We start from the raw sequence: 27,136 nt of genomic DNA, 5'->3' as shown, positions 1-27,136 counted from the left end.
GCTGTGGCACTGCTCCTCCAAGCCCTGCTGCTGCTCTGCCCTGCTGCATTTGCCCAGGGATGATGGAGCAGCTCCCAGGGACCAGCGGTGCCGGGCACGGGGCAGGGCAAGGCAGGAGGAGAAGCCGAGCTCCCGAAAGCCTTTCTGCTGTCCTTGGTGCCCTGCCAGCCTGTGGCCAGGGCAGGAGTTAGCAGGCTGGCCAAGAGCCTTTTCCATCCCACAGCCTGGCTTCCAGGAGTTCATTGTAAATTGGGCTCTGGAACGGGCAGCCAGTGTGAAATTTGGCATGGAAGCTGCTGGCTTCAATGCATCATTAAAAAGGCATTTCAAATGTGTTAATTCCTCCTTTTTCAATTAATTGCTTTTAAAGCTGCATTGATATGCATGAAAGCAAAATGCCCTCTGCCCTAATTTCTGTTTTGCCATACCTATTTCCTGACCTTAGCTCTGTCTTTTCCAAGACTTCCCCCCCACACACATACTTTTCTTATTCCATTTTTCAGTCCGTAACAAAACAAAAATGCTCATGCAGAAAGGGAAGAAATTAAAACCTTTGCACAATGTAGAGTCCAATTCTTAACAACACACGGCTTCTTAATTGCCTTTTTCCATCCACAGTTGTTAATTATTTTACAAAAGAGGGAAGTGGCATTGTCCCTGTACAGATGGGGAAATCTGAGACAGAGAAAGGGGAAGAGACTTACCCAGTGACCAGCAGCCTGCCAGGGCAGATGGCAGCAGGGTTCAGGTTTCCTAAGCCTCCACCCAGCCCCATTCCCGTGGGATTACATGGCTCCCTGTCAGTGAATTCCTGCTGGAGCAATAGGCCACTCATAAGTGCAGCCAGCCAGCCCTTGCAAGGGGACTAAACACAGATCACAACTGACTCACATCCTATAGGAAGGAGCAGCAAACCACGTTATGTGGTGGGAGAGCAGCCTTAAAAATGGGAAGAAGAACAGTGAAAGCACAATAGGAGTAAGAAGAGATGGCAGGGGAGAGGCAGGATGAAGCTCCAGCTCTGGGGAGGGGAGAGCAGGCACTGATTGACCAGATGTGCCATGCTCACCATCCCTGAGGGGCAGGACCACAGGCAGCTCGTGTGTGCAGGGACAGGGATTGTGCACATCAGGACTGGCCTGCTCTGGGGCTCTCTGCTGCACTCCTGGCTGCTGCTACCCCAGGGAGGTCCATGACTTTGCTGCAAAGAATGCAGAAGCCACCAAGGGTCCTGGGAACCAGCTCCTGCCTCTCTGCCAAGAACACACCTGGCAAGGCCACATCACAGCAGCTTTTCCAGCGAATCCCACGTCCAGGCCTGCAGTGACTGGAAAAACAGCCCTGCTTTAGCTGCTCCGGTTACTGTCAGCCAGATAAAGGGAGAACCTTCCTGGGGAAAAGCACCCGCCCCAGCTGGCACAGAGGGCACAGGGTGGTTTCATTTCTCCCCAGCAGCAGGAGCCCAGGACCACAGCACTGAAGCATAACACACAACAGCAGGGAAAAAGATGTTGAAGTGGGGTAAAGCAGGCAAGAAAACAACTTTCTGCCTCCAGCCTGAAAAGAGTTTGAGGATATGAGCAGTGTGAGGTTCATAAGGAAAGGTAATATCTTTTACTTGTCCAAGGGAGATTTAGCTGAAAGCTGCTGCTTTTGAAAGGCAGGCTGCCCAAAAGTGTGTCTGTTTTCTGCAGGGAAAATGCACTGATCCAAGAGCTTCTCCTTACAGCCTTGCCTGGAGAGAGGCTGCAGTGATACTGAACAGGGCTTAGGGGGCCCAGCTCTCCTCCTGTTTGGGAGAGGTAGATGAGGAACAAAGGACATGAGAAATCCATTTCTCTTCAGGGGAGGAAAAACTCTGAAGCCTGTTACCACCAGCTGCCCCATCAATTGTTCTGTCTGTGTTCAGAGCATGGATTATGGCTCTAAACAAAGGCCCTGGAAATGTGCAGGAATGGTGCTGACTTCTCTCCCCTGGGCTGAGGGTTGGTAAATCCAGTTATCAGTGGTTATCAGGGATGTGCTAAACTTACATCCCATCACAGACCTGATTCTGCACCTCAGCTCAAGGGCTGCTCTGAAACCAGGAGAGACCAAGAGGTATCCACTGCCCGAGAGCAACTTCCATTCCATCCCCATCCCCTGGGACAGCCAGGCTGGCGCCCAGAGCCTGTAACCAAACCCCTGCCCTTTTTACTGAGGGCTTTGTGGAGCTCTTGCTGTGCAAAACCGAGCTCAATCTGCAAAATCACCATGAAGAGCAGTCCTAGCTCTACTGCCCCAGTGAGTAAATGGAGCTCCTCCCCAGGCAGTGACTGCAGCAGTGAGGAATGGGCTAACGGGTAGGGGAGCAGCTCTGGGATGCTCTGCCTAAACAAGCAGCAGTGTTTAGCAATAGTGGCCTCACGTGGTGCATCTCACCCTGAGAGCTCACCCAGCTGCCAGAGCTGCCCCAGATAAAGTATTGAGTGACTTCATCAGACACTGAGTCAGCAGCACACACAGAACAGCAAATATCTCTCTCCAGCTCTGGTCACTGGGACACACGTCCTGCCACCACTGCTCCCTCAGCACAGAGACCTCAGCAAGGTCTCAATCATCTGTCCTGGGTGCTGGGCTCAGAGCAATACACACTCTGCCTACAGGAGCTTTGCCACCACCTTAATGGCCACCCCAGCAGGTTATAGCCTACTCTGAGGACAACGGCTCAGCACTAACACCAATGACTGCTATTAACCCAATTTCCCAGCTGCAAAGGCTGATATACCCTGTCCTGCCCTCTGCTCCCAGCCACTTGAACAGCACTGAGATCACCCAGGCTTGCAGTGAGCTCCATCAAACCCATTCTGGAAGCAGCTCCTGCTAGTTTAGAGCACCTAATCCCAGCTCCACTCAGGCTCTCACCAGTCAAGGACACCACATTTTCTTCCTTTCAGACTCTAAAATTACAAATGGCTCCACTAAAAGCATAATCTTGTCTTGCTGAATTGTATCTCAGCTCTCTCTTTCATTAACCAATGTTTTAAGTCCCATAAAATGCATGTACTTCTTGGAAACATATCACAGACTGAGAAGCAAATGCAGCCCCTGAACTGATGAACTAATTCCTCAAGAGCAGCTCTGCCTATTAGAAACAAATAGCTGAGACAAACCATGGTTTTCTGGTGAAGGCAGAACAAAATTCCCACTGCTGGTGGGAATAATGTGAAGACAGAAAAGTCATCCTTGTTTCCTCATGTCTTGGAGAGGGCTATTTTTTGTTTTGTGGACAACAGTGCACCAGATACCCAAACAACATCCCCTGAGGATGGTTCAGAGCCTTCAGGCCTCCCTTGGCATCTGAACTGCTCCAAAGTCAAATGTCCTTCTCATTACAGAGAGGCCAGAGGGATCTCAAGTAAAGCCCACCAGTATTGCATGGATTAAAAAATAGCAGACTATCCCAGCATTCCCAAGGAAGAGCTTTCTTGTCTGTGTGTTATTTCAATCACTCCCACAGGGATACAGCAAACCATCCCCATCTTCCTGGCTATGAATGTGACTTCCCTTTCACTTCACTGAGGGCCTGGGCAGTTCCCAAGCCCAGCCTGCAGAGCTGCCCCCAGCACATTTATCCAGCAAGGCTTTCCTGCCAACCAGGAGCACGTCCAAACTGCAGGTAAAATCAAATACAATCTACCCCAAGAGAAGATGAAAGTAAAACCAAACAGGCACACAAGCAAGGGATTTCTCCTTGCAACATTTATTCCTTGCACAGAGGGGACAATTGTAAGTAAATGATTTGCTTTGTTAAATGAGACTGGGACAAGAGAGGCTTTCCTGGGGAAGATTATATTAAAGAACCACCAGAAACCGATTCCAGCCCTTCAAACACCAATATTAAATAAAGAGATGTGATAAATGAGAAGCATCAAGTAAAAATCAAATCAAGGCAGCGTATCCAGAAAAGCCAGACATGACCATCCTTAATTCAGCCTACAGGAGCTTCCAAATTGTTCTGGTGCATCTAATAGCCCAGTAAAAAGAACCCAGCACTGTAACAGTCATGGGGAAAGCTGATATGCTTCAATCCCCAAAGTGCTCATGGAAAACCATCCCGTATCTCCAAGCACTGCTGGATGCATTGGGAACCATGATCTGCACTGAACTCAGCAGTTCTACTGCTACTCCTCCATGGCTAGACAGCAGGGATTTATTTTTCCAGGATAGGGGAGGAAAGAAACCAACCACTTGTTGTTGCACGCTCACCCCGCCTCAGGGAAAAGCATCCAGCGCCTCCAAGCACTGCTGGATGCATTGGGTGCAGCTCAGAGCCTCCAAGGCAGCTCCACACGAGCCCAGAACACAGACCCCACACGCAGCCAGGCCCAAACCCCCAGCCCTTACCTTGGAGAGGTCCTCGGTGCCCTGCTGGCCCTGGCTGAGCAGGGGCGAGTGCCGCAGCAGCGGCTCCTGCAGCAGCTCCAGGCGGGGCCTCTTGCTCTCCATGAACTCCAAGTCCGATGCCTTGGTCAGGTCAGAGAGATAGGAATGGCCCTCGGCTCTCAGGTGCAGCTCCTGGGATCTGGGGACAAAGGGAAAGCAGCCTTTAGACAAGAACCACCTCTGCTCTCCCCTGCTCCGTGGCTGCAAACCACTCGAGGAGGAGAGGGCTCAGTTTTCCACAAGGATCCACGTGGGGAGGCCAGCTGGCCCTGCTCCAGCATCTCCGGTCCCTGCAGACCCACAGGCAGAGCCCCGGAGCTGCTGGGCATGGTGCACGTGCTGGAGCAGGAGCACCAGCCCCTCCAAGGCCAAGGGGCCACCCTGCTGTCCCCAGCAGTGCTGCTGTGCCACCTGGAAAGCCCTGCTGCCACCTCCTGTGCCACCAGTGCAGCGGGTGCCTGTCCCTACACCTACAAAGCGAGTAAGGTTCCAGGTCTGAGCCCTGACACACAGTTGGGCTGGTCAGAACAAGGCAAAGCTTGGCAAACCCTCAAATCTACCCCATAAATCCTCCAAAAGCAGGCAGAGCCCCCTTCTGCCACATTTCTCTTATTTAGTCAAAGGTACCTGCCTCAGTGTTTATATTTAGTGTCTTCTATAGGAATACCAAAGATTGTATGCTGGGGAAAAAATGCCTAGTCCTCCATGGCTAGACAGCAGGGATTTATTTTTCCAGGATGGGGGAGGAAAGGAACCAGGCACATGTAGTTGCACGTCTCTGACACAGAGCTGGCAGGCTGTACAGGCACATTATCCACTGATGGCAGCTGCACCAACGAGTCACATCGAGCTCAAACACCTTTTACCTGCTAAATATGATGCACTTGGTAATACCTGGAGACTAGGCTTGGGTTTTTTTAAAGAAATGTTGAACTTTTTTTTGTACTTCTGTGTTCCTCAGCAGGATTCTCTTGTGGGAATTGTAAAGGGATCCTACAGAAATGCATTAAATCTTTTACTATGCCCTAGGATCAGCTTTGCTGCAGCAGCTCCAAGGGTGTGTTTTTAACACTTCAGGCAGAAGTGTCCCTTAAAAAAAATAAAATTAAGCACAGGAGAGTCAAAGCTTGTGAAAAAGCATTTTTTTTCCTTTTCCCCCAAACAAGATTGTTGCAATTCTCCTGAGCTGGTGGTGAAGTGTCTTCCCCAGTTACCAAACACTAACAACCTTAAGAGCCTCTGGAGCTGCTTGAAGGGGAGGGAGAAAGAGCAAGCATAGGAGACGGGGGGTCTAAAGTCTTGTCTGCCCCCCATCCACAACCTGCAACTGCTGACATTAAAAATCTCAGGGAAGAGGCACAAAGGGAGGATCCAGAGTGCCCTGAAGCCAGCAGCTGTAATGGCTCTGGCCCACATCCAGGGAGAGGATTTTGCAGAAATCCACAGTCTCAGGGCTGCCACCCTGAGCACTGCCCTGTGCCCTCCCTGCTGCAGCACAGCCACCTTCACCCAGCCCCAGGGAATCAAGATAAAATTGGAGGGTTATTTTTTAATTAAACATCAACAGCAGGCACAAAGCACATGCATGGCAAGCTCTGCTGCTGTGGGGTTGGGGTTGGGCAGCAGCTTTGAATCTGGCTCATCCTCTTCCTCCTGCCCAGCAAAAAGGGGACAGGAGGATGGGGAGGCTGCAGCACTGCTCCAACATCCCAGACAGAATGTACAGCTCACACAGCAAACCCTGCAGAGCTGAATCTGGCACTGAAGCACAGCTCGCTTCACCTGCAAACCCCTCCCTGCTGAAGGATCCTCAGTTTTTCTCAGCAAGCCCAGAAATCTCTCCTGGCACCTCTCAGGTTTCCTGGTCCCAGCCCTTCATGCAATCCCTGCCTGCCCACAGCTGCATGCCAGCATTTCAGGCTCTGCTGTAAAACCCACGAACAATAAGCAACTGTTGAGCTGGGCAGGTGCTAAAATATTCCAAAACCCAAGGCCCTGCTCTACTGAGGCAATTAAAAATCAGATGTCTTTATTCTCCCTTCTTCCCCCTTTTTAAGGCCATATTACCAAGAAGCTGCTAATTGACAAAGGAGGGCTCCAAGACCTCTGCAGTTGTCAGGAACTCACACAACTGGTGCACTCAGAAAAAACCCAAGGATTCTGAAGATAAGAGCAGCACTGAGCTTCACGAAGGCAGTTACTCACAGCCAGGCAGGGGCCACGCCAGGGAAAGCAGCTGCAATGTTATAAGGTGCTATTTTATTTCCATTTCCACATCCACTGGAACAGCCATTAACTTTATCCACTGGAATTTCCAGCCGCTCCCGAGATTACTCTGCCCAACACAAGCCGCTCAGCCTGTCCTGGCTGCAAACACAAATGCTTTTGCTTGAAGCCTTCACACCTTTCACTCCTCACATCCACACCTGCAGCAAGCTCTTTACAACAGCCTTTTATACAGCACCGACGCTGCTGTCAGTGCAAAAAATGACTCTGCCTGAAAAACCCTCCTGTTACACCGAGTTCGGGGCTTGCTGCGTTTTCCAAACAGCTCCCACCCATCTGGTTTATTCCAGAGATTCCTACTTTGCTGAAGGGAAAGTGTGTTTTTAATTGCATGTGAGTTGTGCATAATTAAACAAAGCAAAGCAAATGCCAGCATTAATTATGAAGTGGGACAGGTTAGTCTTCACCTGAGTCCTTCACCACAAACACTGAACACTTTGGGGAAGCAGAGCAGCCTGAGATGTGCTGACACACAAGGCTGGGTGCCCAGGGCTTGCCCAACTTGCAGCCACCCCCACACATCTCTGCTCAGGGTAGGTGCAGGTCCAGAAGGCCGAGACAACCCAAGAGGAGACCTTTGGTTTATTACTCACCCTCCCAGCTGCAGAGCCGTGTTACTCATGCACCGGGGCAGATCCCTCAGCACACTCACAGAGGGTGGAAGGAAGGCAGGAGCAGATAGATTCCTACAGCAGTGTGGGGTACCTGCAGCTCACCCCAGCAAGTGCACAAGATGGGCTGAAAACACAGGGTTTTGGGTAGATGGGTATCAAGGAATCAAAGAATCCTTAAGGTTGGAAAAGATGTCCACAATCTTTGAATCCAATCATGAAGCTGAGAGCTGGGGAGAGAGGATCAGATGCGATATCCTGAGCTGCCCTTGGTTAGGACTTTTAAGAGCAGTCATGATGAGATCTTACCATGAGGGATCTTAGTTGTACTTTCCTGAAGCCAAATCACTGGGAAATGGGCAAGCACAAACGTTTCAGGAGGCCAAAGTCTGTCCCTCCCCAATAATCCACTGTCTGGCTCCTCAGAGCAGCACAATCCTCCCCTGCTCTTCAGACCTTCCCATTTCTCCCTTACCATGGGGCCAAACAACATAACCAGGCTGGCAAAATGATTCTCAGTGTCTCCTGGAACCAGAACCAAGACAAACCACGGCCTTGCTGGGGCTGTTTATTTCCTCCAGCTGAGATGGTTTGGTGGGAAATTGTCTACACAAAAAAAAAAGTTGTAAAAAGAGTATTCAACCCCCACAGGTACAGACAGACAATGAAATGCTTTTGAGAAACAGTAATATAGAAAACACGGGTGTTGAAGTGAATTATTTATAGCCAATGCTAAGATTTGTCAGAGGTTTCAACAACCTCCTTACGGCTAATGAGAGACAGTGTGAGACTGGGCAAATTGGGACCTGTTAAAGAGAGAAACTGGAGGCTTTGTAGGACCAAACCCGCCACCAGGCACCTACAGAAACATGTCCAGGACCAGCTGATATATTCCCTTTGTCATGTAGGTGGGGAGGCAGATAAACCATCGTGACTTGACGGGAAGAGCTGCATGTCTGGGCGGGAAGATGGAGCTGCTCCCACGCCCTCAGCAAAGTCTGCCAGCAGCAGGACTGAGTCCTCCCAAACCAAAGGTGTGGGACAGCCTGGAGCAGGATGCTCAGCTCACCGTGTGGCCCAGCTGAAGGACTCCCAGGTCCTCAGGAGCTCTGACCAAGCACCCACGTGCACCCTCGGGATGCTTGGGCTGTGCATTCCCACACAAGGGCAGGGAGCAGTGGCTCAGCTGCCCTGCACAACCCCTCAGCCACCCTCCAAGCCAACTGCGATGTAGATAAGAGCAGATACTTTATTTAAAACTGCATATTGAAGATCCCCATACACAGAACCTGTATTATTCATGGACAGGACCAGCAGAAGCTTTAACACAATAGCACTGCCTCATTGAAGAGGAAGAGAAGGAACATTTCTCTCTCCACAAGCTCCCCCACATGCTTTCTCCAGGTATCCAAAACTGCAGCCTGCCAGTAAAGCCCTCCTGGGTGGCTGGAACATCCTGAACCAAAGGCTTCAGAGCCATCCCATGCCCATCCATGGACACGCCAGGCAGCCCACAGCAGAGCTTGCAAGGTAAGGCTTGTCCCTAAGCGCCTCCACACCAGCATCTGCCCTCTCCAGATGTTGTTTTCCTGTGCTCAATTATGGGGAAGAAAAAACTGCAGCTCCTGGTACATCATTTCCAGCATGAGAGACACAGATAAACGGCTGTGGGGATTTCAGCCACAGCGCCGCTCACTCCTGAGAAAAGGATCACCTTTAAAAACGGAAACTTAATTAAAAACCATAAATAAAACCAAATTGGTCGTGCTGTTACCTTGGGAGCAGCTGGTGCCATTTGGCCCAGCACAGATGAGGGCTGAGAGCCGTGTGTGATTTCCAGCACTACGCACGCTGCCCCAGCTCCCCAGCCCTCCCGGGCCAGCAGGATTAATCCCAACAAGAGGCACAGTGATGCAGCCTGCTCTCCATGTGCCACACTGCACATGGCTACCTCAGATGGCTGCAGAAACACAGCAGCTGTTTAATGTATCCTAAATGTCACCCTGCAGATCCACACTGGGCAAGCTCTTCAGACTCCTTGTGCCTGCTGAGCAGAACGGCTCTGAAAGAGGAGCATGGTCTCCTGAACTGGGAAAATAATCTATGAAAATAGTGACTCATTCTGGATAAAGGTGGAATACACTGTGTTAACACACAGACCATTTATTCCATTTATTTACAGCAACATTTTCTGCCAGAGAAGAAGAGAGAAGTATCCACCCCGGCATTCCTGCATTAATATGGAACCTTGCTCTAAAATCCTAACACATATGAAAAGTCAGAAAAATCCAGTTCCTTCATTTTTCAGATCCCTCACCCTCTAGCACCTGCCATTTAACACTCAACCCAGTTTTTCTCACTTCTTCTGAGGACCAAAATATATATAGAAGAAGGAAAAAAAGCCCTAATCCTTGTCACCTTGCCAGGACATTCCACTGCAAGTATTCATGGTACGACTTGTACCAACAGCAGATCCTGAAATACTTCTCTTCACTCCTGCAGACCAGTTGGCACAACTGAACAAGCTAAGGGGAAGTCTGCAGATCCTTCCAAGAAAAAGCCTGCTACCAAAAAAACCATCATGGAAAGCAGCACATCCCTGCAAAGACAGGCACAGCCAATTTTCCCTGCAGCAAGAGATTCAGAGTGGTTCAGGTTTTCCTTCCTTCTTCCAGCCAGAATTGCTGCACAGGGAGCTCAAATCTTTGCCCAGCCACCAAGGGGTGATGACCACATGGAGAAGGGCAGTCTGGAACTTCTCAACAAGCTTCTTGCTCAGGAAGCCCCAAAATGCAGGACCATCTCAGCATTCCATTCCTTCCAGCAAGTCACCACTCCTCACTTTTTGCCAACAACTCTTGATTCATCCTTAACACATTGTGCCCATTGTGCTTTACCTCTTGTTTCCTTTCCACTGAATCACAACTAACCACCATCCTGGTGCCCACAGCAAAACAGCAGCAGGAGAGACTGAAAACCTGCACAGCTGTAGAAGACCATCCAAGCAAGCCCAAATGATTTCTGTGGGGTTTTGAGCATCCCCAGGGTCAAGCCTCCAACACCACGTGTAAAGACAACCTGCAGAGGCTTTAGAGATTTGTCCAAAGGGAAGGTAAAGCCAAAATAGGGGATAACAGCCCAAAAGCAGCACATGGAGTAAAGGGAATCCCTGCAGTTTCCAGGACAGGAAGGCAAACAGCAGCACTCACCAGGCAGGTGGGCTCAGAGGAACCGGGACCCGGCGGCAGCTGCAGGCAGGGCCCTGGGTGAGTGCAAGGCACGGTGCTGAGGGCAGGGCAGGGATGCCCACCTGGCAATGCCCCCAGGGCTCAGGCCCCAGCACTGCCCGCCTGCCACATCCCACTTGCAGCAGACTTGCAAGCTGATATCCTTCAGGAGCAGAGGGATCCTGGAACCACAACCAAGAGCAGACAGGCTGCTTCCTCTGAGCAACGGGGGATTGGAAGGGCTCCTCTGTGCTGACACTGCTCCAAGGGGAGGACTGCCACGTGCCCACCACCCCTGAGTGCCAGCTGGGCTGTCAGGCAGGGAACCACAGCAAGGTCTTCCTTTCAGGCCCAGCACACCCCTGTGCTTGCCTGCGCTCACCCCAGAGCCGTGCTGGGGATGTTGTTTGCCTTGGGCTCCCTCCTCCCAGCCCCTCATGCCGAGAGCCAGCTGCCTCTGCTTGAAACCATCAATCCCAGCCCAGGAACAAAGCCAAGGCTCTGAGCCTGCCAAGGGGACTCAGCTGCAGCCAGGGCTGCCATCACCACCTCGCTCAGCCAGGCTCTGCTCTGCACCAGCAACAGCCACAGCTATGCTTTGGGGAGGGCACCAAGGACCAACCCAACCTGCTGCAGGGTCTGGCCCTGCAACCCTCAGGGGAGCGACCACCACCCAAAGGGCTCCTCTTACAGCACAGCAGAACTGTGTCACAGCAGCTCCTCAGACCACCAGGGTGAACCAGCAAAGCCCCCAGAGAATGGATTGTTAAGTGTAGAGCTTAAAGACGCAGAGAAGCAGCAGTTGGCTTTGAAAAACAGATTAAAATCGCCCCAGCCCCAATGGTACCCAATCTGAATAACCTCAATAACTGATTACATTGGATTGAAAATTTCTTTACAATTTCTTCAATCACCCCCCTCTCCTTTTTGCATCCCCAGATGCCCCCAAAATTTTTCAATGTCTATGTCTCAGCATTCTGGCACAAGATGTCAACTGAACTGAAATAGCATTTATAGCTTTACTACATAATATAATTTTTGCAAAAGTACTATTTTTTTAATGTTAAGGGGAAAAGGGATGGAATGTAAGTTATTAAAAGAGTTTCTTTTTACAGCATGCCAAAACACCACCATTCAGGTTGAAAATGTGGTATCATGGTAAGCATGTGGATGTATAACATCCCCTGACAACTTTTATTAACATTTACCCACATTCATCTGATTGTCAACATAAAAATAAAGTTTGGGGACTTTGAAATATTTGTAAGCCAAGGCAGATGCCTGGGTGACCACACCAGATCAGGCATGTAGTACAGCAGACACCAAGGTTTGCAGTTGGGCTTTTTTTTAGTAATACAGAAAAACCAATATACTTTTTTTTAAAACAGCAAATTACTGGAGAGCAGAACTGCTTCTCCACTTTGCAAACCATCAGTAGTGTGAAAAACAAAAACAGGCAGGAGCATGTTGCAGGGTCCTCTTTACCCATCTCCCCCAAATTTAGCTAAATCTGACCCAATTCCAAGTTAACCGTGTTACTCTGTGCTAAGAAATCAAAGCACTGAGAAATCAAAGCAAGCCAAGGCAGCGCAACATGCTGCAATAAATTATGGGTTATCAAAAGTGCCACAACCCTTTGTACGTGCAGGTGCCACATGCATAACCCAGAAGGGCATGTCCAGATGCAAAATGAACTTTGGGAGGTATTTTTTGCCTCCAAATTCTCACAGGTTTGTTTCTGCTGAGCACCAAGCTGAACCCAACCTTAGCAGAAAAAGAGGATGCTGTCTGTATTTATTATGCATCCAGCACCCTGAGCTCTTACTCCTCTCCCCTAACAGTGATGATTTTAGAGAAACAGATTCATCTCTGACTCTGCACTGGTTTTGTTCTTAGCCTAAGGAATAAGCATTAAAATAATTGGTTTGTGTGTATCTACTGTAGCAAGGCTCTTATTTCACTTCCAGGGCAGTTTTTTTTCCCCAAACCATAAACATGAAATGCAGAAGAGAAACTGTGAGAGAGAGCAGAGTTTTGCATTGAAACAGAGAGTGAGAGTGAGGTCCTTCAAACAAATCAGCTGCTGTGGTTGAAGCATGTTCAGCATTCCCAGCCACAGCACTGGCCTGACTTGCACCTAAAAACTCTGCCAGCCTCCCGTGGGGCTAGGACAGGAAACAGGGACACAGGGAGAGGCACGAAGAGAGCAGGGAGGAAAAAAGAGCTCAGAGAAAGTTGTGAGGGGAATGCAGAAAGAGAAACAAAAACAATGAAAGCAGGGAGGAAGAGCAGCAGCAGAGGAAGCGGAGATGGGGGAGGAAATGAGCTCTTCTCACTCCTCCCTGCAGCCTCGGGAGCCACAGACCAAAGCAACCACACGGCTTCACTTCCTATGCTGAAGAAGCCAACACAACCAGTCACAGCCACGTGAACCTCTGCAGAAGTGAGGGGGTGGCTTTTTTTGTTGTTTGTTGTTTTCAAGACTTCTTTACAACGCGTGCCAGTCATAGGTAAGGAACCAGGAGGCAAAGACACCGCTTGATTAGCAGAAGGAATCCAAACCGGTGGTCAGTACCCAAAACCAGTGTCCCGCTGCCCAGGTGGGTCCCTCCCAACCCTGCTGCCCCCAGCCCCAAGCCCTGCAGGTGCAGGCAGGCAGGCTGTACCTCTCATTGCCCGGCTGGAACTCGGAGAGCAGGGACGGCCTCCGGCGCTGCGGCTGCATGATGGAGCCTGGCGGGAGGTGGGACGCGAAATCCCTGGAATGATGCTGGTACTCCAACAGGGCCACGTCCTGCAGGAACAGAGAGCAGAGACCATCAGCCTGCTGGCAACTCTCAAACAAACAGAACAACTCAAAAAACCCATGTAGATATTCCTCCTCTGAAGTACTGGGCCACAAAGCGCTTTGCCCTCCCCAGTAACTCCCAGTCCCACTACTGGAATGGTGGCTCAGCCCCTTGTTCAGTCCAGCCTTTTCCTGGGGCTGCAGGCAGAGAAAGGCTCCTGGGAAAGGAGCCCTTGTTAACCCAGCCTTTTCCTGGAGCTGCAGGCAGAGAAAGGCTCCTGGGAAAGGAACCCAGCAAGCCCAACCCAGCCACTGAGCACCCACACATGGATTTTTGGCATCCAAGCAATCCTGATGGCAATTGTGAATCCAAGAGTAAGAACAGGTAAGAGCAAAATTAAGTCACAGGATGCTTTCAGCTTCAATAGTCCACGTAGCAGCATGGAGAAAGAAGAAACGGGGGGGGGGAAAAGAACAGAAGAAAAATCACAAATGTTATCTTGAAAATGTTCTTTAAACACAGCTCCCCTGGGCTGAGCTCAAGGGGTTTGAAAGGACAGTTTGCTACTTATTATGTGTACGTCCCTTTTGTTCCTTGACCCTTGGAGAGTACAGTACAGTATGTTCCTGGTTTTAATTAAATAAGAAGCCCTCCTGCTCTGTGCCACAGACTGATTCCAGCAGCAGTATTTTAGGCAGCTACATTCAACTGCTATTTTTTATTTGCAGATAGATACTTGACCAGCAGACTAATCATCTAATTAACTAAGACCTTCAGCAATGGCGTAGAAAACCCTGTCACAGAATAACCCTGGTAACACTGACACACATTTACCTCAGAAGAACCAATTCCACCTGGGAGTCTATTTTTGAACAGTTCTCAACTGGAACAAGAAAGAAGCTTTAACTTCCTCAAAAAGAAAGAAGGAATTTCAGGGTTTACAGGGAAAAAAGAAATCAATAAATAAGACACCACATGCATGCAGTTGATGTGGGCAGGGGGAGTCTCAGCCCCAACAACTGGAACAGGAATTATTTGATCTGATGTAGTGAAGATCAATATGAAAACTGGGGAATTGCCCCAGAAAGATGAATGGCAGGAAAATAAAGGGCTTGGGAGCTTAAGCAGCCACAACCTGAGCCTGGAGACGCTCTCTCCCAAGCTGGAAGTGAAAAGAGCACCATTTCAGTGGATGTCATGCTGTCCTCCAGCAAGCTGTGGAGTTGGAGTATCAAGGTCCAACGTATTTGACCATCAGAGAGTAAAATGAGAGTTTTTCTGGAAAGCCAGGAAGAAAATCAGAGATTACAAACATTCAGCCTGGGAGAGCCAAGAAAAGCAGATCCCCTACCTCCCACCCAGCCTCTCTTGCACAAAAGCTGAAAAGGCCAAATACCAAAGGGAGGAGGAAGGGGAATTGTGGTGTCCTATGGCCACCACTTCTCGTGCCTAGAAAGCTGTGCTGGCTTTTGGAATCAAGTTTATTTCTCCCCACTGGAGAAATGGAGTGGGGCTGCTCCTTCTCTGTTCTGACCAATGTTGGGGAACACCAGGAACAAGAGACTCTGCCAGCCCCAGCTCCATCCCAGACCTCAGCCTCTGCCCAAGGTGTCTGCACACAGGTTCTTGTGACATTTACAAGGGCACGACCTGGACAGTGCCCACTCATCCTGTCCTGCTCTAAATCCAGGGCTGTGGGGAGGATGCAGCCCCCAAAGCTGCTTCCCCATGCAGGATGCCAGGGACAGAACACGCCATCACTCCAACCACAGATGGGACAAACACAGACATCTGAAGTGAGGGAGCCCAGCAGCTCCTCCAAAATCCCTGCCTACAAACAAGCTTCCCCACGTTCACGCTTGTCCTGGTTTTAAATGAAAAATAAATATTTAAATAGAAGAGTGATGCAGCTCCTGACATCCACCTACAAAACAAACACATCGTGTCTGGGAAGACACACCACTAGGCCCAAAACCAGGACCATCACTTTCTGTGGGCGTATAAACAAGAATTACCCGTCTGGGAGGCTCAAAGGCTGTGCCCTTGAGAAAAAAAAAAAAAGGCTCTTGCATGCCCCAAGAACCGTCTGTTTTTCCTTTTTCCCTGCCCACACTCAGCTGAGCTTTTGCCTCCTCTAACCCCACCAGAAAGTGGCTGGTGGAGCTCAGAACCTGCTGGCATGGCCTGAAGTGACTCTGACCCACTCTGCCTTCCTTACATCCCTGTTGGGTTGTACAAGGAGAAAAGAACACCTAAAATTTAGTGAGGAGGATTAAAATTGACAAATTTCTGTGCCCTGTGATGAACTGTTAAGAGGCACCGTGGAAGCCCTGGAAGATGTAGGTGGATTAATTGCTCAGAAAGTTACTCCAGTAAATTGCACTGTGAGCTGTGACAGTGCTTTTCAAAGGCAAACACCAGAAAGGTTTATGAGCTGCCTTCAAACTGCCTGGTGGACTTGGCAGTGCTGGGCTGATGGCTGGATTTGATGATTCTATGGGTGTTTTCCAATCTAAATGATTCTGTGACTCAGAAGAGGCTTCAATTTTCTCTAACAGAGTTTTAAAGACAGCTGCTGGGAGGCTCCTTGCTGCCAGCACCTTCCTCACAGACACAGGAGCAGCAGCCAGTGGGTGCCACCTGGATTCCCCACCACTGAATCACACAAATGTGGTGCAGCCCTCACCCTGACCTCAAACTTCTAGCACCTGCTCATGGGTAACTCCAAGACACCTGAAATAAAACAGCTAAAGAACCTGCAGCCCCAAACTATGTGCTGTTTCTTTTCCTCTCCATTGTTTTGCTGAGTTTTGCTCAGTTTTATTTTTTGCTCGTCCTCTCCCTCTCTTTGCATCTCTTCCTGCTCTCTGCAAACCTTCCTCCCACCCCACAAATCTGCTGATCTGCCAGAGCACCCTCCCAGACCTTTCAAATCTCCAAATGCCTCCAGTAAGGACTTTCTTCCTTTTGCATCAACTTCCCTGCTGTTCCTTGTGGTTCTGGTGTTGCCACATGGATGTACTTTGGGAAGCTGCGCAGATTTCATGAATTCAGTAAATGTCATGACAGAAATCAAGGAAGCAGAAACACCATGGATAGTCAGGGGCTCTGGCAAATCAGATCTGAGGGAGGAGGCCAGCACTGTCAAGGCCAGGCAGACACCAAGAGTGCCACAGCACCACCACAAAACACCCCAGCAGCACCAGGCAAACCTACGGATAAAATGAAAAGCTAAAGACCCAAAAGTGGCCTCATTAAAACACTCCTTCATGCAGCAGACTGAGGAGGCACTTAGCCCAGCCTAAGGGACCAAAAGCATCCTTTGCTGCCCACCAGGGAATTTGGACACGTCCCTGCTGCTCCTGTGTGGGGTGCTGGGAGGGAGAGCCAGGGAAAGCACCCTGAGTCTCAAGGCTTATGGGCTATCCCTTGATTTGAGAGTGCCAAGAACACTATTTCCATCCCCTTCCTGGTAAATCCTTCGACCCCAAATAACCTGAGTCTACCAGGCTCATTGAGATTTGCTAATCAAACTGTTCAAAGCCAGGCTCCTGAACACAGCATTACAGAAAAGTTCTATGACAACACGCAGAGAAAGCCCAACAGAATGAAAAAGGAAGAAGCCACCCACCTCCACCTTTTAAAATTATTTTAAAGCTTCCAGCCTGCTGCCTTACCTCCCATCAAGTCTCTAGCAAACTCTCCAGTGCTGTCCCCGACCTCAGGGTAACCCCAGACTGAGCCAACAACTGCAGGCAGCAGTTCTGCCTCTCTCGCTTTCTGTTCGGGACATGTGCACTTGCTGCTGTGCCTCATTTCTCCTCCCCTGCCTGCAGCTGCTGGGTCCTGGCTGCCTGATCTCCAACAGGAGGATGAAAGGGAGGTCTGAGAGCATCCCTAGGTGCTGACCTGGGCACCAGAAACACCACGCTGCAGCCAGCAGCACCTCTGACCCTGCACTCCCAGCTCCAGCACCAAGCACATCCACACAGGGCGTGCACCGACTGCTCCATCCCGATGGCCTTCCATGGCTCCAAGAATCAGCCTCTGGGGAGAATACCTCAGACACAGGAGGCCTGCAGAAAGGAAGCCTGGAGCTGCTCTTGCAACAGAAAGGCAAACTGCTCCTCCTCTCTTCCTCCCACCAGCAGAACAGCAAGCACAAACACCCAGTGCTTGTGGCTTCCTTGGGAAACAGCTCTGGAGCAAAGCCATGGAGAAGACCCAGAGCACAGCCAGAGGAGAACCTGCAGCCCAGCTCCAGCAGCCCAAAGCGTGAGATCCCTCCTTGCTGCTTACCACGTCCTCAACCCGAGAAAGCAGCCGGGAGCTCCCCGCCGAGTTTCGGTGTAAGACAGCTTTGTTTCAAAACCACCGGGGCTTGTTTTGCCGTGAGGCTGAGGAGGAGCAGCCCGGGGTCAGGCACCACATCCGCCAGCTGGGCCGGCTCCGGCGGCACCGGCCCCGAGCGCGGCACCGGGCGCGGGCAGCGCCGCACCTGCGAGCTCACCCGCGACAGGGCACTGCCCCACACCGTCCTCGTCACCCTCCACAGCCCGACAAACAGGCCTGGCCGCTGCCACGCTCCTCGAGGAGCCAACGCTGTGGGTTAGGGCTGCTCCTTGCAAGCTCACCCAGAGCTGCAGTGCAAACAGTTTTTATTTTCTAACAACGTGTGTTTCTGCTTAAACATTCAATGAGGCCAATTAATAATGGTGTGGCACAAACAATGCCAAAACATCCCTATTTATTTCACTTCCCATGAAGGCACCCTTATCTAATCTCACAAAGGATACCTGCTCTGTCCCTGCTGCTCGTGAGCAGCTCGCGTGCCGCCCCGGGAACGGTTAACCACAGGGGAAGTGATGGGTGATGGCACTGGGCTGGTGCCCCCAGACCGTGGCACTGGTGGCACGTAGAGCCATGGCTGGACACTCCACAGCTGCTGCTCTGCCATGTCCACATGGTCCAGAGCAACACGGTGTCCAAGACATGACCACACTGCAGAGCCACCCCAGCCCCTGGGGAAGCACGGGGCTTGCTGAGCTTCCTGCACCCCCAGAATGGAGCAGCACATCCCAGCCTGGAACACGCCAGGGCCTCAGATCACCCTGCAGGAAATCGGTGGGGTGCACAAAGCAGCACGGCCACCACTCTGGTGGCTTTGTCAGAGACAAGGGATGTCACCCAGCCCTGCTCTGCACACCCTCGACTTTGGAAAGAGAAGTTCCCTAACATCTCCTTCTGCCAGCAGTGAGCGTGACCTATTTTAGCAATAAAAGGAAAAGTTCTCTGGTGCCTGGATACCCCTTGGCACTGGCAGCACAGATTTGCTCATCAGACCGAGAAATGCACTTTTTAGCATTCGCCTGAAGAAAATAATTTTTCCCAAAGCCAATTCTCAAAGGTAAGAGGAAGGGGAAAGGTTTGGGAGGAACCAGGGTGGTAGCAGAGCTGTCACTGCATAAGGTCCAGACTGTGAGGGGGCCAGTGTGGCACACAACCTACCATGCTCAGCCTCCCCAGCCCGGAGGAACCATCCCCTGCTGCTGAAAGCCTCCTCTGAAGTGCAAAGGAGGTGATTATTGATCCAAACAGGTTGTCCACAAGCACAAGGCTGTCTGCTCAACTTCCTCCCCCAAAACCCTGTGAGGAGCTCACTGCAGGCTTAAGAAAAAAATACCAATAACATAAACTAAACAATAACTCCTCCACAATCAGCTCTCCTGCTGAAGATAAGGTCAGTAATAAAAACCTGGCTGAATACATGCATTTTTATCTTGCCTACAGGGATGCAACATGTGCTGAAAAGACAAATGCCCTTATTGTTCCGAGACAGTCTCATTGCCATCCATCTCTCAGAAGCTGCTGACTTGGCCTTTTGTTTTAGGAGGTAACCACAGCGCGCGTGGCCCCTCGTTGGGGGGCACCGATTCCTGCTGCCACCCCTGCTGCCAGCACTGATGGCATCTGTACCAGCTGCACAGCACTGCACCCTCCTCCATGCCCTGTCCCACCTCTGCAGCACAGCAGGGCTGTCCGCAGCGCCTGGCTGAATGTGCCATTCATGGAGCAGTCACGTCTCGGTGAGGACAGCTCTCAGCTGTTGCGGCTCCCCGGTCATCTGACCGGTGCGGGTGCTGGAGCCAGCTGCCAGCCCTCTCCCCAGCAGCCAGAGGTGCCCACAGAGCAGCAGCACATCCACTACAGTGCTGCTTTTCAGCCTCTCCCCATCACAAGACTTTTGTCCCAGTCGCATCCAGGCGCCTTTGAGTCGGGAGTGACCCGTGTGCCCTTCCTCCAGCCCCACGCCTGGTGCTGTGCTTCCTGAAGCCATGGACACACACCCAGGCTCAGCAGCTCTCCTCACACAACACAAACTCTCTACCATAAAAAACACCAGGTCATTTAGCTCATCATCATGCTTCCTCTGTAGCCCTCACCACCTCCTACCACACCTGCTCTCATATAACACCCACACCCTATCTGCAGATCCACACAGGACCCTTTCAGCTTTCCATGGCCCCTACTCCTCCTTACACCTCCACAGCAAATCCTTCACTTGCTCAGTATTTTGAATAAATGCTGTGACAATGACAACCAGCAAAAGTCCCCAGTCTTGCAGAAGTTGCCTCCAGGGGCTGGTGGGGCAGCAAGATCAGAGTCAGGCCTGAAGAACAGGAAAAGGCTCCAGAAGTGGCTGTAGTGGCTTTGCCAAACCACATAAGCAGTGCAAGTTCTTTCTTCCCCTGTGGATTTGCAATCATGAGATCAACCAAAAGCAAAGCATCACCTTCTACATCAAATCATGTCCAAAAAGAAGATTAGAGAGCAACCACAGAGGTTTACTGTAACTTGAAGTAAAAGAAGTGTTTTGGATAAAGGCTGTATCCTAAAGAAAACAAGATTTAAATACAAACTGCTGTAAGCCAACTTCTTCCCAGCAATGGGAGGGAGACCCTAGGGCAGGGAATTAGGTGTCCTGTTCTTTCACCTCCATGCTCTCCCAGTCCCAGAGCAGAAAGCCAATTTCCCGAAATCCACCCCTGAGCTGCTCAGAGCTAATGCAATCTGTCACTGCAAAGGTACTCAAGAGAGATAGCGCTGAGTTCTCGTGACAGACCTGATCAGAGTCAGTATTTCCAAGGCGTGCCTTTTATTTTCAGGTCATTCCTTAAAACATTAGCTGGAGCCCAGCAGGCAGAATGCAAGAGTCCCCTCACTCAGCTGGGAGAGGGAGTTTGTTCTTTGTGCTCAAAGGTGCTGCCCCATAAACTCTTCTGTTTTTCCAGTTCCTGGGCCAGCATTTTGCTCCCAGGAGACAAAAGTGTGAGTAACTACTCCAAGGAAAACCACCACAGCAGCTGTAAGGCACAGTACAGCGCCCCTGTGCAGGCTTACCTGGTGCCACTGTGCCACACCAACCATGTCACCGTGGAGAGGAGCGAGCTCCTGCCATCCCCAGAGCCTCCCAACAGCACCTTCCAGAGCAGGACACCGCATGGAACTCGCCCTGCTCAAACTGCTGGGAGGAGGAGTCTGGGCAGGGAACGCACTCCATTCCCCCCAGGCCACTTTTTGGCTTGGACACCAAATCAACACGCAAGCTTGCACCAAGCTCTTGTCCCTGGTTCACGCAGACAAGGAAGTTATTTATCACGGGCCAAAGCAAACGAGCCATGGGGCCGGGACGCTCCTGCACAAGGGCTGTGCTGAGAATGGGGAGTTAATGAAGGAGCTGCTGAGCTGCCCCAGCCAGGAGAGGTGGCACGGGAAAAGCACAATGGTCTCAAAGCTGGAGCAGAGGAGCTCAGGAGGGCTCAAGCTCACCTTTCCATCCCAGATGAAGCTGTGTGCAGGGAATTGGGGCAAACAGCAGGAAGGAGGCAAAATAAGCCTCTTGTTTGGTAGGGAGGGAAAAGTGCTCACAAAGGGGAATTCAAGTGATGATGGAACACCAATTTCATATAAATGTGTACACACCCCAATCCCTAATCCTGTTTAGCATCTCTAGTACATGAAACACTTAAAGCACCCCAAAAGCAGAAGCTGTTTTGTCACAGGGGCTGCTGCTTGAGGACACCTTGTGTGCCCTGACCCCCAGCATGTCCAGCACCTGATACCACCCTCCAATCTGCATCCCAACCCACACCATTCCTGCTCTGAAATGTCAGGGCACTAGCAGGAGCAGGAAGGCTGGTAAGGAGGTCACAGCAAGAAACTGGATTCACACAGGAGACAAAGAGGGGAACCCTTCTGTTCCCAGGGAATATTGATCATGAAGAGGTTTTAAAAAGAAAGGGGGACGTGCACTACACAGGAAAATTGATCTGTTTACAGAAAATATCTGCAGGTTGCCTGAAAATGAATATCCTTCATGTGAAAGTTTCCTTTGAGAGAGCATGAACTTTGGACACATTAGAAGGTTAAGAGTGTAAGTAATGTGTTTTTTCACCTTTAGCTAAAGGTCACGGAGCATTCAAACAATTCCTCTGTTTCCAAGCTGAACATGACAGAAGTCAACTGCGCACCCCAACATTACAGCTAATGAATATGGAAAACAGAAATGTTTTCCCTTCACTTTGGCCAAGAACCACTCTGTGCCCTTAAGAAGAAACTGCTGATTATTGGAGGTTTTAGTTTTACCTCAAGAAAGTCAAACAAACCAGAACCTTTTCACTAAGCTTCCTTCTTCCCGTTTAAAGCATGTTGACTTGTCAAAGCTTTTTGCAAGTCATTGTCTACTAAGGCAGAATTAAACTCAGGGTCATTATAAAATTTTGCACCCTTTTCACATCACACTCAGCCTTCCCAACAGCTGCTGGGACCAGGTGTCTCTCAGTGAGGAGGAAGAGGAGGAATACAAGCACTCATTTGCTGCGTCAGCCATTGGAGAGAGCTCAGTCTGGGTCAGACCCGCGGGTTCACAGCCCTGCCCAAAGCTGGCAACCAAGAGTGAAACCAGACAACAAACATCCTCACTCAACCAGTACTGGTCTTCTCTGCCAGCTCCAAACTCAGTGGTAGCTCGTGGAACATGCTGCTGGGAGGAGGTGCCCATATGTACAAAGCATATTTCTGTTTGTTTACTTGAAATACACTTTTTTTCCCCTATTTTGTTGGATATTCCCTTAGGCTCTGTGCGATGGGAGAAGAAAAATCCCTCAGCCTGCTTCCACTGCCTCCTGCCCCTTCACAACATCTCCTCTCACTTGCCTCATCTGTGAAATCAAACAGCTGCAATCCTTTAAATCACTTTTCATAAAGTGTCTCCAAGCCTAAAATAATGTCACGGCTCATTTCTGAGCTCAGCATTCCTGCCGCGCCGCATTTCCCTGGGTGCGACCGTCACAGTTGAGCTGTGATTATTTATTTATATTATAATAGCATTTGCAGCCCTGCTGTGCTCAGCCCTGCACACGCGCCCAGGAGGTGACCCAGGGCGTTTCCACCACCAGGATAAGGATCCCTGAGCTGACGAATTCCCAGTTCTCAGGAAAGGATGTCTTGGAACGCAACAAACCAGAACCAAAATTTAATTAGATGCAAGACATGTTAGTGTCGGGTTGGTTTTGGCCTCTCTTGGTTTCTTCCAAACAAGCCCTCACTGTGCAAACACACCCCATGACAAAACTGACCTGGCCAAGACATGCAAGCAAATACCGCTGACTTTTAATATTAAACAGCACAGCAACTTCAAAGGAACTTCTTTGGGCTTGGGCTCTCCTCTCCCAAGCAATCCCACCAGAGATCAGCTCCAGCCTCAGAGCCATGGCCAGGCTCCAGCTCACGGCGCCGCCGAGCAAGAGCCACGTGTTTGTGAACAGCTGAGAGCGGCGGGGCAGCTCACGCAGGGACACGCTCCCACCAACACTGCCTGCCCTCCCAGCACGGGCCAGGTGCGTCCCTTTGTGTGGGGCTGGCACGCTGCTGCCCACTGCAGTCTTCTGGCTTTCCACCCAAAACACATCTCAGCTCGGAGCTCTCCTGCATCCAGACACCCAAAAGGTATCACAAAACTCCGGGTGATTACATGTGCCTGTAAAAATAGCTTCTAGAAGGGAATGCCAGCAGCTTCTTCCAACATTAATACAGCAGAACAGAACCAGTGTTCACTGCAGGCTGCAGAAACCCCCAGCTCCAGCCCACTGCAAACAACTGCTCTGCTCATCCTGCTGTTGCAGCACTAAGGGGAAGCAGTTGGGATTCCGCAGGAGACGAGGGCTCAGCACCCCAAAGAGGAGCCATTCACACTCTTTTTAATATCTGTCTCCACACTGCAGATGGAGGTTCCTTTGGTTTGCATTTAAACCACAGTCTTGCAACTACTGCAGATTGTGCTCACCTGGTTGCATCCTCCTCCTGCTCGGGTTTCTTATAAAAAGGAGAACTGGGATTTTCTTTTTGAAACAAACGCTCTTGGTTACGTTCCAGCCCCCAAACAAACAGGCTCACAGCGATGGAAGCAAAGCTCCCATAAATCGAACCAGGTCAGCGTGTCTCATAGCCAGGATGAAAAGCTCCTTTGTGCAGCAGCACGCAGGCCCCGAGCGATGTAGATGAGCCAGCAAACGCAGCCAAGAGCTCGTCCCGCGCCCTCCTTAACGTTTCTATTTCAAAGCCTTTCCAATCTCCAGGTCTGCTCCTTGTGCCACTCTGCTGAAGCCAGGCAAAGAGGGCAAATGAGGGAATTCCAGCCCTTCACTGGTTTCATGGGTTTCCAGGCTCTCAAGTCAAACACTAAAACCAGCACAGACTGAATTTGACCATTCAGTAGCTGTGACTCTCAAATGCAACCCCCAGACAAGGTCTCCTGCCTGACTTGCATTTCAGGGACCTTCCACCTCACTGTGATCCACCAAGAAGCAGCTCCAAAGACTCTTGGAAGTGTGAGCCATACTTCAGCACCTAATAAGATTCCTTTAAGCAGCCTGAGCTGACTAAAGCTGTTCCACTAAGAAGAGTTTCCTCCGTTAAGGGCTTAAACGGAAAACATTCACCCGTCCAGGATGAGCAAACCCAGGCATGGGTGAGACAGCACAGAAAGGAGAGGCTGGATCCAGGCGAATTAACCTCTGTGCATTCTGGTACATTCAACAAGGCAGAGCCAAAAAAAAAAAAAATCATCTCCAGCTTATGCCTTGATCCAAGAAGAGAAAAGATTACAGGTCAAGACTAAGGGGGGGGGGGAAAAGAGGGGGAAGGATAAAATGGAAAGCTCAGCAGCTCAGTTATCTGCTTGCTCCCCAGGAGAGCTGCATAAAGAGAGGCAGGCCTGCTAACAGAGGGCAGGAGGCAGGTTCACTCTCAGCAGCTTGCCTGGGAACCAGGAGAGCTCTCCTGCAGTTGTGAGGAGCAAGGACTGGGTTCACTAGGAAGCAGCGAGCCCACACATAGAAGATGGTCCTTCCCTTGTGATTCAGTGCCAAGGAAAGGCCATTCCAGAAAGGGCTGGAGGGCATGTGCTCCTGCTCCACAAGAATGGTCAAACCTTCCCCTTTGCTCCCAGGCTGGATACACCCAACCAAGGGTGCTCTTGCCAGGAGGACAAACAGACACAGGCACCCAGAAATGATGAGCCAGAGCCCATGAGCACCACCACAGCAAGTGCTTAGGAAAAGGCTGGAAAGAGGGAGAAAAACTGAAAGCACCATATGGAGAAACAAAAGAGGATCCCATGAGAGAGGAACAATGAAATCCTGTACCAAAGACACGGAAATGTAACAGCCGCATCCCAGAGTGGCACTGGGGACACCCCTGTGGGCTCCCGGCACCGGGGACACCCCTGTGGGCTCCCATCCTGCCAGGGGCTGGGGTAGGAAAGCCATGGCCTATTGTATTTGGGGGGGGTGCCCCAATGAAGGAAGAAGTGATGAATCTGACTCCATGTTCTCAGAAGGCTAATTTATTATTTTATGATACTATATTATATTAAAGAATAAACTAAAGTATACTAAAGAATACAGAAAGGATACTTACAGAAGGTTAAAAAGATAATAGTGAAAACTCATTACTCTCTCCAGAGTCCTGACACAGCATGGCACTGGTTGGCCATTGAGTCAAAACAACTCCCCAGAAACCCAATGAAACAACCACCTGTTGGCTAAACAGCCTCCAAACACATTCCAAAAGAGCAAAACACAGGAGAAGCAAATGAGATAAAATTGTTTTCCTTTTTCTCTGAGGCTTCCCAGGATAAAAACCGCGAGCAAAGGGATTTTGCAGGAAAGGTGGCAGCGTCCTTACCGCGTGTGGCCGGGCGATCTGCACCGGGTAGGACATGGCGTGCGGGGCGTAGCGCGGCTCGGCCGCGCGCCAGCTCTGCGTCACGGGCTGCGTGGAGCCGGACATGGCCAACAACCAGGCTGCCTCCAAATCACCACCAGAGGATTAGGAGAGCAGAGAGCAACTCTTCATCGTGTGTGCTCTTCCCACGTCGTGCAAGAGCTGGAAGGAAGCGGGAAAACAGCAGGTTAAAATCCAGTCAGCCGCAGTCCTGTGAGACAGCCGAGCGTCAGGGCTCGGGCTGCCACCAAAACCTCACTGCCCTCGAATTCCCCATTCTCCATCTGGCAAACCCCACTGCTAAGTTTCTTCTGTAGATTACTCCTATCGCAGGAAGTCCAAACGTAAGATTTCTCCAAATTTATCCCACCCAATTTCCCCGGAAAGCCCTTCACCCACCCCCAGCAGGACCAGAAAACCAAACTGCCAGCTATTTCTTTGGGTCCTGTTAAGCTCTAAGTCTCTTGGAGATAGGTATTTTTTTGCAGGGTGACTCAGTTTCCAAAAACACAGTCTAGAGTTTTGGCATTTCAACACAAGGCCCAAAAAGGCACCAGGTCCCTCCCCAGCCCATCCCTTTCAACCTCCACAGTCTCACATGTCAGTGAGATCCTTTCCAAGCTGTGGCCACTTCTGCAGCCCTCTGAGATAAGCCCTGCTCTACTGGCAGGAGGGACACCAGGCACTGACCTCGCCTGCAGCTGTGTCCTTCCACGAAGCAACAATAAAACCCAGCACTAAAGCATGTCACACACCTTCAGTGCCACCTGCATCAACCCCCTGTGATGGGGCCAGAGTGCCAGAGAACACAGCACAGCCCCGAGGGTATTTTCACAAACACCCTGTCACCCACACATTCACTCCTCTCCCACCTGCTGCAATTCCTTTAGCAGCTGCAACAAAATCAGGAAAACCAACAAAGTGGGAAGGTGCCTCTTGGCCGCAAGGGGAGATTTACAAGTTACTGATTTTTATAGATACTTCACACTGTTTGCTTGGTGATGATTTTAAGCCTCCTGGCTTTTGTCTGGATTACAATCAAAAAGTAACAAAGGTCTAAACGCTGCCCTTCATGGCTGTGAGTGTGAGGTGCATTAACTATTATTCTCAAATTAACAGCTAGTTAACAAAGCATAAATTGCCTCTGCTGCCTGCCCGGGTCAGGGGATGTTATCAGGACTGATCCCAAGCAGGGATCAGCTCCCTGGGACCCGTTCCCCATCCCAGCCAGGGCTGTGCATGCTCACACAGCTCCTCCCCAGTGCAGGTATGTGCTATGTATGGATCTGTGCGAGGTTTTGGGCAGTATCAAACTCTTCCAGCAGCACATGAGCAACAGCAAAGGAAACCTGCAGTGCTCCCAGGAGCCGCTCCCCACACTTGTGGTCTCTGTGCATGGGGAGCACAGCCAGCCCCAGCCAACGCAATTTCAACTGAAACAGCAGTTGGCATGCACAAAAACCAGAAAGGGGGTGGGAAAGCTGGGGGAAAAAAATAAGAAAAAAGAAAGAGG

At 50.5% G+C, this 27,136-nt stretch overlaps 1 protein-coding gene across 12 annotated transcripts in view; it reads right to left on the bottom strand.

The window, feature by feature from the left end:
• The window catches only part of NCOR2 (nuclear receptor corepressor 2), a 225,496-nt gene that overhangs the window by 129,884 nt on the left and 68,476 nt on the right, over nt 1-27,136 (bottom strand). For all 12 annotated transcript variants that reach the window (XM_058036731.1, XM_058036730.1, XM_058036732.1 and 9 more), the window contains exons 2-4: nt 25,585-25,785; nt 13,216-13,343; nt 4,387-4,564 (exon numbers count right to left, since the gene is read on the bottom strand). In XM_058036731.1, the coding sequence (XP_057892714.1) occupies nt 4,387-4,564; nt 13,216-13,343; nt 25,585-25,689 (411 nt within the window). In that variant the 5' untranslated portion in view covers nt 25,690-25,785. The remainder of the gene's footprint in view (nt 1-4,386; nt 4,565-13,215; nt 13,344-25,584; nt 25,786-27,136) is intronic.

Source organism: Melospiza georgiana, chromosome 18 (assembly GCF_028018845.1).
Source record: "Melospiza georgiana isolate bMelGeo1 chromosome 18, bMelGeo1.pri, whole genome shotgun sequence".
NCBI classification, from domain to species: domain Eukaryota; kingdom Metazoa; phylum Chordata; class Aves; order Passeriformes; family Passerellidae; genus Melospiza; species Melospiza georgiana.
Note: the sequence above shows the minus strand (reverse complement) of the source record. Positions and strands in the feature narration are given on the sequence as shown.